Source organism: Piliocolobus tephrosceles, chromosome 8 (genome assembly GCF_002776525.5).
Source record: "Piliocolobus tephrosceles isolate RC106 chromosome 8, ASM277652v3, whole genome shotgun sequence".
Lineage (NCBI taxonomy): Eukaryota > Metazoa > Chordata > Mammalia > Primates > Cercopithecidae > Piliocolobus > Piliocolobus tephrosceles.
Window position 1 is genome coordinate 143,970,727 of NC_045441.1, and position 9,781 is coordinate 143,980,507.

Genomic DNA, 9,781 nt, shown 5'->3' on the forward strand with positions numbered 1-9,781 from the left:
CAAAAAAAAAAAAAAAAAAAAAAAAAAAAAGAATACAAAAAACTAGCCGGGCGACGAGGCCGGCGCCTGTAGTCCCAGCTACTTGGGAGGCGGAGGCAGGAGAATGGCATAAACCTGGGAGGCGGAGCTTGCAGTGAGCTGAGATCCGCCACCGCACTCCAGCCTGGGCGACAGAGCCAGACTCCGTCTCAAAAAAAAAAAAAAAAAAAAACCAGAAAGAGCCCAGAATCAAAAATCAGTGAGGAGGCCGGGGATTATGTGCTTGCTACAAGGTTTCTAGGTGATTGCTATTAGCTAGCCTGGCAAAAAGATGTTCTGGATTCAGCAGAATTGGATGCTCTTTTTTTTCCTCCTTTTTTCTTTTTTTGGTCTCACTATTTTGGCCAGGCTGGAGTGCAGTGGCCATGCACAGGCATGAGCATAGCACGCTACAGCTTCAAATTTCTGACCTCAAGCAATCCTCCCTTCTCCGGCTCCCAAGTAGCTCGGGCCACAGGCTCCATGAATTTTGGTGTTCTGTTTCAGTGCATATATGTTTATAATTGTTATATCTTGGTGAATTGACCCTTTGGTTGGTATATAGTATTCTTAATTTTTGAAACAATTTTGAATTTAAAAATCTATTTTATCTGGTATTAGTGTAACTGTGCCAGTTACCTTTTGGTTACTATTTGCATGAAATATCTTTTTTCCATCATTTCACTTTCAATTTATTAGTATCTTTGGGTCTAAAATGAGTCTCTAATAGGCAGCATATAGTTGGATTTTTTTTTTTGAAACAGAGTCTCGCTCTGTCACCCAGGTTGGAGTGCAGTGGTGTGATCTCAGCCCACTGCAACCTCCGCCTCCCGGGTTCAAGCGATTCTCCTGCCTCAACCTCCTGAGTAGCTGGGATTATAGGCATGCACCACCAAGCCTGGCTAATTTTTGTATTTTTGGTAGAGACGGGGTTTCACCATCTTGGTCAGGTTGGTCTCAAACTCCTGACCTCTTGATCCACTGGCGTTGGCCTCCCAAAGTGTTGAGATTATAGGTGAGAGCCACTGCACCTGGCTGTTTGTTTGTTTTTAATCCACTCTGCCAGTCTGTGACGTGACAGAAGATAGTCAAGTGGGAAATTCCAGATGCCGGTCCTTCCAGTGGAACAACTATTGACCTGGCAAGAACTGTTGGAAGCAACCGTTTTGGAACTTTAGAACCTAACATTGGTTTTCATCACTGATGAGCTGGTACAGAGGCTCTCTCTGTTATTTTCATCCCCCTCCGCTGAAGCAGTTTCTCTTTCGGCTTTGTTCATTTTTCCTTTTTATCGGATGCAGGCATTTAAGGAAATCTACCAGGTCACTAGTTGATTAAGGAGATAACAGAAGAGAGACTTCAGTGACCACACTTAAGAAGGAATATAATAAATAGTAGTTTTAAAAAGCCATTAAACAGATGGACAGCAACCTTCATTGTGTAACAGCAGCAACTCTGGGGAAGGAGAATCTGGTTTCTAGAGTTACTACATTGCAATGTACAAAATATCCAGTTTTAAATAGTAAATAGTAAATAAAATATTACATTGTATACAAAGAAGCCTGAAAGTATGGCACATTCATAGGAGAAAAAGAAATAGAAACCACCCACAAGGATACGCAGACATGGGATTTACTAGACAGATGCTTTAACCTTCTTAAATATGCTTAAAGTGCTGTAGGAAACTGTGAACCAAAAAACTAAAGGAAATCTAGGGAGTGATATATGAAGAAGTAGAGAATAGTAATAGAGAAATTATTAGAAGGAAACAACTTCTGGAACTCAAAAGTACAGTAGCTAAAGTAAGCTCTTTAGAGAGGATCAATAGCAGATTCGAGCAAGCAGAAGAATCAGCAAACTTGAAAGTCAATTGAGATGATCCCGTTGGAAGAGCAGAATGATAATGCATAAAAATGAACAGAGTCTAAAAGACCTATGGGACACCACCAAGTGTACTTATATACACGTAGGGGACTCACAAGAGCAAGAAATTGACAGAAAAAAATTTGAGGAAATAATGGCTGAAAATCGCCAAATTCATAAACAAATATATAGATAAAAGGTAGAATCTGTACATCTAAGTATACCGCACACTGGGTATATTAAAACAACAGAAATGTATTCACAGGTCAGGAGACCAGAAGTCCATATTAATGTACCAGCAGGGCCACACGCCCTGGGAAGCTTCTAAGGGAGAATCCTTTGCCTCTTCCAGCTTTTGGTGGCTTCCTGCATTGCTTGGCTTATGGCAGCGTAACTCGAGTCTTCGGCTTCGCATGACCTTTCTCCTCTGTGTGTGTCTGTCTGTACCCACATCTCCCTCTCCTTATGTAGATATCAGTCATCATTGAATTTAGTGCCCTCTTTAATATCCAGTGTGATCTCATCCTAACTTGATTACACCTGTAAATAACTTTTTAAGTTTTAGAAACGGGCTTGCTCTTTTGCCCAGGCTAGACTACAGTGAATCAGTCATAGCTGACTACACCCTCAGCCTCCTGGGCTCAAGCAGTCCTCCCACTGCAACCTCCTGAATGGCTGAGACTGCAGGTATACACCACCACACCCAACTAATTTTTAAAGTTTTTTTGTAGAGATAGGATCTGGATATATTGCCCAGGCTGGTCTTGAACTCCTGGCCTCAAGCAACTACCTCAGCCTCCCTAAGTGTTGGGATTACAGGCATGAGTCACTATGCTTGGCCTTGTTTCTAAATAAAATCACATTCACAGGTGGCAGAAGGAGTGGTAAGACTTAAGTGTGTATTTTTGGGGGACACAATTCAACAGTTACAAGCAATTCTGCTAGAAACAAATTTCTTCCTGTTTTGTTAATCTGTGAATGTCTTTATTTCGCCTTAATTTTTGAAAGATTGCGTTGGTGGATTTAGGTCTCTTTCTTTGAGCACTTTGAATAGGTCATCTGGCTAAGTAGCCTCTGGCTACTTCTGTTTTGACAAACAACTATTGCAGTTCCATTGTAGGTGATGAGTCATTTTTGTCTTGGTGCTCTCAAGGTTTTTTCCTGTGTCTTTGGCTTTGAAACATTTTGACTATGTTGTGTGTATTTGTGAATCTCTGAGTTTATTATCATTTGAGTTTGTCGAGCCTTCTGGATGTATAGATATTTTCCAGTACATTTTGGAAGTTGTCAGCCATTATTTCTTTGAGTATTTTTTCCTACTCCTGTCTGTCCTCTCCTTCTGGTGCTCCTGTTATACATATATTGTTGTGCCTCCTCATGGCCCCACATTTCTTCGAGGCCGTGTTCAGTTTTCATTTTCTGATTTCTGTTCTTTGGATTATGTCATCTCTGTTGATCTGTTTTCAGGTTTGCTAATTCTGCCAGTTCACATCTACTGAGCCCCTCTAATGAATTCATTTCAGTTATTTTTCAATTTCAGAATTTCTATTTGGTTTTTTAAAATTATTTCTGTCTCTTCGTGTCTCTCTATGTGTGTGTGTGTGTGTGTGTGTGTGTGTATATATATATATGTTTTTTTGAAACGGAGTCTCACTTTGTCGCCAGCTGGAATGCAGTGGTGCAGTCTCCGCTCACTGCAGTCTCTGCCTCCCCAGTTCAAGCCATTCTCCTGCCTCAGCCCCCCGAGTAGCTGGGATTACAGGCACGCATCACCACACCCACCTAATTTTTGTATTTTTAGTAGAGACAGGTTTCACCATGTTGGCCAGCATGGTCTTGATCTCTTGACCTCGTGGTCCCCCTGCCTTGGCCTCCCAAAGTGTTTTTTTTTTTTTTTTTTTTTTAAAGACAGTCTTGCTCTGTGGCCCAGGCTGGAGTGCAGTGGTGTGGTCTCAGCTCATTGCAACCTCTGCCTCGTGGGTTCAAGCAATTCTCTTGCCTCAGCCTCCCGAGTAGCTGGGATTACAGGTGTGTGCCATCACATCTGGCTAATTTTTGTATTTTTAGTAGAGATGGAGTTTTGCCATGTTGGCCAGGCTGGTCTCGAACTCCTGACCTCAAGTGATCCACCTGCCTTGGCCTCCCAAAGTACTGGGATTACAGGTGTGAGCCAGTGCGCCTGGTCTCTTTATTCATATTCTTTATTTGACCTGACACTGTCATCATGTTTTCTTTTGGTTTTTTGATCATGGTTTCATTTAATTCTTTGAACATGTTTATAATGGTTACTTACAGATCTTTTTCTGTGAAATCTGACGCCTGATCCTCTCACATGGAGTTTATGTTGCCTGCTTTTTGTTGTCGTTGGATTATAGGTTATACTTTCTTGTTTCTTCCATATCTTCCATATCTTGTAATTTTTTGTTGAAGTCTGGACATTTTAGATAATGCGTTGTAGCAACTCTGGGTGCTGGTCTCCCTGTTCTCCCACCCCTGGGCTTATTACTGTTATTTGCTTCTTTACTCCTTTGTTGACTAGCTGGGGTATTTTAATGAAGTGTTCACCCCCCCCTCAAAGCTTTTGCTGTTGCTCTGCAGTGATCACAGCCTTGGGCATGCACAGTTACCCTGGGATGGTTGCCATGGCTTTTATTGTCTCCCTCTGAGTACACCTTCTGTAATGCTCTGGGGCATAAATTGCTGTATAAATTGAGCCCATCACATTCAGGCTCCTTTGAATGGATAGTGTCCATGTTAGTGTTTGAGATTTGTTCTGACCCAAGCAGAGGCCCTGCTCACCTGTCTGTGTCCCCATTTCTCTCCAGCACAGCAGCTCATCTACATTCTGGCCATATTTCCAGCTGCTTTTACCACTCTCTTCCCAATTAGCTCTCACCAGAACTCTCCCTCACTGTTTCTAGGAGCACTGTTTGACTTGAAGTCAGTGTCTTTGGAGAGTTTTGGAGCACTCGCTTCCTCATCCCCCACCTCTCTGAGCCACAGCACTTGTGCTGTGGCTATGGACAGTGGTGTACCAGTCTTTGGGTGATACCCTTGCCTTAGGAGCTGAGTGCCTGGAAACTGGGGGAAGGCAGCAGCCCCAGGTCTCCTCAACTTGACTTTCTTGGTGTGGGACCCCCCAGCCCTTGACCCAGGGCAGGGGTTCTCTGGGCCCAGCAGTGTCTGTCCCATGAATGGGACCTGAGTGGAAGAAAGGAGCCCACCCGTCTCGCTCACACTCACCCAGAACTCAGCCTCAACAACGGGGGGTGGGGGTGGGATGTGAAATGCGGAGGTCCTTGTCCTCCAGCTGGGAGCTGAGTGGGGAGGGAGGGTGTCCTGGATTCTTGGTTGCACTGGTCTGGAGTGGAATCTTAGCGTTACTGTTTCGAGGATGAAAAGGGCTGGGTCCTGGTTTAAAACCCATTAATTCTTGCTTCCATTCTTGCCAGATTTTTGGTAGATTTCTGCAATAAGTGTCTTTTCATTTGTTGTATGTCTTTAGAATTATTCTTAGAGACTTTAAGTGGTTATTATATACAACAGGTGAGTAAGTGGTTATTATATACAACAGTTTTCACCAGGCTCACAGAGAGAGGACCCATGGAGTTCCTCGTTCTGTCATATTGGAAGTGGAACTTCTTGAGGCTACTAATTCTTTAATGTCTTTAATTCTTGGATTTTCTTTTCTTTGTTTCTGCTTCTTTTTTTTTTGTTAAAGCCCTCATTCTGTTTGGTAGTTAGTTATATTAGGCTGTTCTCACAGGGCTATAAAGAAATATTGGAGACTGGGTAATTCCTAAAGAAGAGAAGTTTGGCTTATGGTTCTGTAGGCTGTACAAGTGTGGCGTCAGTGCCTGCTCAGTTTGTGGGGAGGCCTCAGGGAGCTTTTACTCCTGGTGGAAGGCCAAGCAGGAGCAGGCACTTACCTTACATGGCAAAAGAAGGAGCAAGAGAGTGAGCGGAGGTAGGGAGGGGTGCCACACTTTACAACAACCAAATCTCCAGAGAGCTCACTGGCTATGGTGAGGACAGCACCAAGCCATGCCGAATCTGCCCCCAGGACCCAAATGCCTCCTACCAGGCCCCACCTCCAACGCTGGGGGTTACAATTCAACGTGAGATTTGGCAGGGATGTATATTCAGACTATATCAGTAGTATTTGGTAAGAGTAGATATATTACTTCGGTAGAACTTGATTGATTTCCAGCTCCAGGCTGGGAAAATTCTGAGGCTTTATATCATCTGGCCTTCCCTACCCCAACCACCTACCCCTAGGCTAGACTCTTTCTGGGGAGACAGATCTATGTGCTGTAATTTCTTTGCTTGTATGTATATCTGAGATGAAAACCTTTAATTTCAATTCTTTGTTTACTAGGAATAAAAATAACTTTGTCAGGTGCCACCCATTTGTCAGTTCTTGTATTTTAAAATACATTGTCAAATTTAATGTTCCAGCAAATTTATGAAGTAGATAATAGCTTCGTTTTTACAGAAAACGAAACAGGCCTCTGCTCTTCATTGCGCTTTCTTCACTGTCCATTTCAGTAGCCACTTGTCACACATGGCACCAAGCACTTGGAATGTGGCTTGTTCACATTGAGATGTGAGATGTGCTGTGTGTACAAAATACCCATTTAGTATGGAAAAAATGTAAAATATGCTGTTAATATTTTCTGTATTGATTACACACTATGATTTTATATATGTATTTATATATATTTATATATGTATTTATATGTATATTTATATACACACTTTTTTTTATGGAGACGGAGTCTCCCTCTGTCACCTAGGCTGGAGTGCAGTGGTGCGATCTCGGCTCACTGCAACTTTTGCCTCCTGGTTCAAGCGATTCTCGTGCCTCAGCCTCCCAAGTAGCTGGGATAGCTGGGACTACAAACGTGCACCTCCATGCCTGGCAATTTTTTTTTTTTTTTTTTTTTTTTGTATTTTTTTAGTACAGATGAGATTTTGCTGTGTTGGACAGGCTGATCTCAAACTCCTGACCTCAAGTGATCCATCCGCCTCAGCCTCCCAAAGTGCTGGGATTACAGGCATGAGCCACCACACCCTGGCCATACATACTGTGATAATATTTTGGATATACTATGTTAAATAAAATGTATTGTTAAAATATGGCCTGTTAAAGTTTCATCTATTTCTCTTTACCTTTTATAAATGTGGCTACTAGAAAACCTGGAATTAGGTGTGTGCTTATACTTCCGTTGCTCAGCACGTCTCTGCATTATCTATATTTTGCTTAAGTGGGATCTTAGCTTTCCATGATTTGGAAAAGTGTGACAATTACAAAAAGTATTATAAAAGTCTCCAACTTTTTAGCACATCACATTTTTTTTACGCAGTAAAAAAACACTCAAAACCCATTTTATTAAAAAAAAAAAACACTTTAATAACATTTGTGGTTTTTTTTTTTGAAAACCTATTAGTGATTTTTCATGTCCAACAATATTCAATGAATTGGTTTTCTTGGATAGCTTTGTGTTTTTAAAGATGTTTCATTATTGAAAATGGCTAAAGTGTTTGTGATAGTTATATATGAAACTTTTGTAATTTGAAATGTCAAGTCAGGAATCCTTAAAAAAGTTGTTTTAGTGTTTGAATTATTTGCATTGTGTCTATTTTAACTTAGTAAAACTGACTTCAATGGACTGTTCTCATAGATGATGACTTTGACCAGTTTGATAAGCCTGGCGCGGAACGGTCATGGAGAAGAAGAGCTGCTGATGAGGACTGGGACAGGTACGTGCACCCTGTGCTTCACCTGACTGCCCGTGCCGATCTCTGTCATTCTAACCCTTGGCTCCTGAGGGGTCTTTACTGAACACAGCACCTTGACTACCTGGTGCTCTGTCTTGAGTGGGGCTGTCCCTCCTGGGCTAAAGTGAAGCTTCTCCATGCAGAAGGCTGACCGTGGGCTCCTGTTCCAGGCCTGTGTTGTATGGAGGGCTGCCAACAGATCATAGGTCTTCTGTCCTTTTTCTTTATTTTTGTATAGTAATGATACTGACTTTGTGGACACCCAGAGCCATTACTGGAGTGGCCTTGTGCCAGAGTTCCTTAAGCTCTACTTTGTACTGAGTATCTGGCTACACTTTAATGTTTTTTCCATTCTAATATGTGTAGATGGTATTTCACTAATTTTAATTTTCATTTTCCTGGTTACCAGTGAAGATGAAGATACCTGTTTAGGAGTGGATGCAAATGACTTGTTTAGGAATACACACAAACACAATTTAAAAATCCAACAGTAATGACAGATGGTAGTTTGATAGAGTGGTTACGTCTGGCAAGGAGTTATAATAGAGGTTAGAGATGTGTTCTGGGAGAAATGCAATGTGGGCTTAATCTGGGTGGTGGGGCTGAGAAATGATGGTTATTCTTTATAACTTTTTTAACATCTTAAATACTGTGTTGAGAAAATGTAACAATTACTTTGAAGCTGCAGTCAATTTGAAAACGGCAGTGTCACATCTAGAAGTTTTATAGAATAATCTACCTTGAGAAGTATGAGGCCCTTACAGTCCACATAAAGCTCATTGCTCTTCAGTGACTCATGCAGTGTATTAGGATTCTCCAGAGGAGCAGAACCAAAAGAGTATATACAGAAAGATTCATTGTGAAGGACTGGCTCGTGTGATTATGGAGACTGAGAAGTGACCCGGTCTGTAGAGTGGTGTATTCCCAGTCTGAGCCCAGTGGCCTGTGAACCAGGGGAGCCAGTGATGGAAGTCCCTGTCTGAGCCTGGAGGCCTGAGAACCAGGAGCACCCATGTCTGAGGGCAGAAGATAGCTCAAGAAAAGGGTGAATTTGCCCAACTCCAACTTTTTGGGTAATGTCTGCCTGCGTTGGTGAGGATGGATTTCTTTACTCAGTCTGTGGCTTCATCGCTAATCAGCTCTGGAAGCACCCTCATGGACTTTCACAGAAATAATGTTTTGTTAGGTAGCTGGACACCTCTTGTCCCAGTCAAGCTGACGCACAAAATCAGCCAGCATGCATTCTAAAAATTAAATAGTGCTTTTCCTAGAAAAGAAATGGTCTTAATTAGTAAGTACTAAAGCTGGTTTTGACTAAAAGACTGTGATGGTGAGCTGAATAAAATATTAAGTGGGTCTTTTAGTAGCTTACTTATTATTTGGAGTTCCTCTTTGAATGGTCTGTTCACATCTGTTTGTTTTTCTTTTGGATTGTTTGTCTTTTGCTTATTGATTTGAGGGACTGTTTATATTATACTTACTGGAAATTTATTTTTATTGTTTATAGATATCTCCTCCCAGTCTGTGGCATGTGTTTCCTTAAAAAATAGTCTTTAACTAGATTTTTGAAAAGAATACAGTCAAATGTATAATATTTTTCCTTATAGTTTTTTATTCTTTTTATTAAAACGTGAAAGAAATGTATTTGGAAACTCTTTTCAGACTTCCAAGAAAGTTGTAAGAATAATACAGAAACTCCCACTTAACCTTCTCTTACACTCATGAGGTGCTGTTTGTCAACTGATGTTGTTACTCTAATTCTTTACGTACATGGATATACTGTATATGTAAAATTTTCTTTCCTGTACCATTTAACAGTAGGTTGCAGGCGTCATGCTACTTTCGAATGCTTCAGTATTGTTTAGCATGTATTTTCCCCAAAACAGGAACTTTCACTTATATAAATATGGTATAATTTTTAAAGTCAGGAAGTTTATCAAACATCCAGTTCTATATATGTGAGGTTTGTTGTTATTATTTTGGGGACAGGGTGTTTCTCTGTCACGCAGATGGAGTGTAGTGGCATGATCATAGCAAGCAGGAACTCCTGGGCTCAAGTGATGCTCCTGCCTTGGCCTCCCAGAGTGCTGGAATGGGCGTGAGCTAGTGTGCCCTACCC

At 41.4% G+C, this 9,781-nt stretch overlaps 1 protein-coding gene across 5 annotated transcripts in view; it reads left to right on the plus strand.

Moving 5' to 3' along the window:
- Positions 1-9,781, plus strand: part of RBM33 (RNA binding motif protein 33) — a 133,747-nt gene that overhangs the window by 13,529 nt on the left and 110,437 nt on the right. For all 5 annotated transcript variants that reach the window (XM_026447014.1, XM_026447015.1, XM_026447018.1 and 2 more), the window contains exon 2: positions 7,566-7,644. In XM_026447014.1, the coding sequence (XP_026302799.1) occupies positions 7,566-7,644 (79 nt within the window). The remainder of the gene's footprint in view (positions 1-7,565; positions 7,645-9,781) is intronic.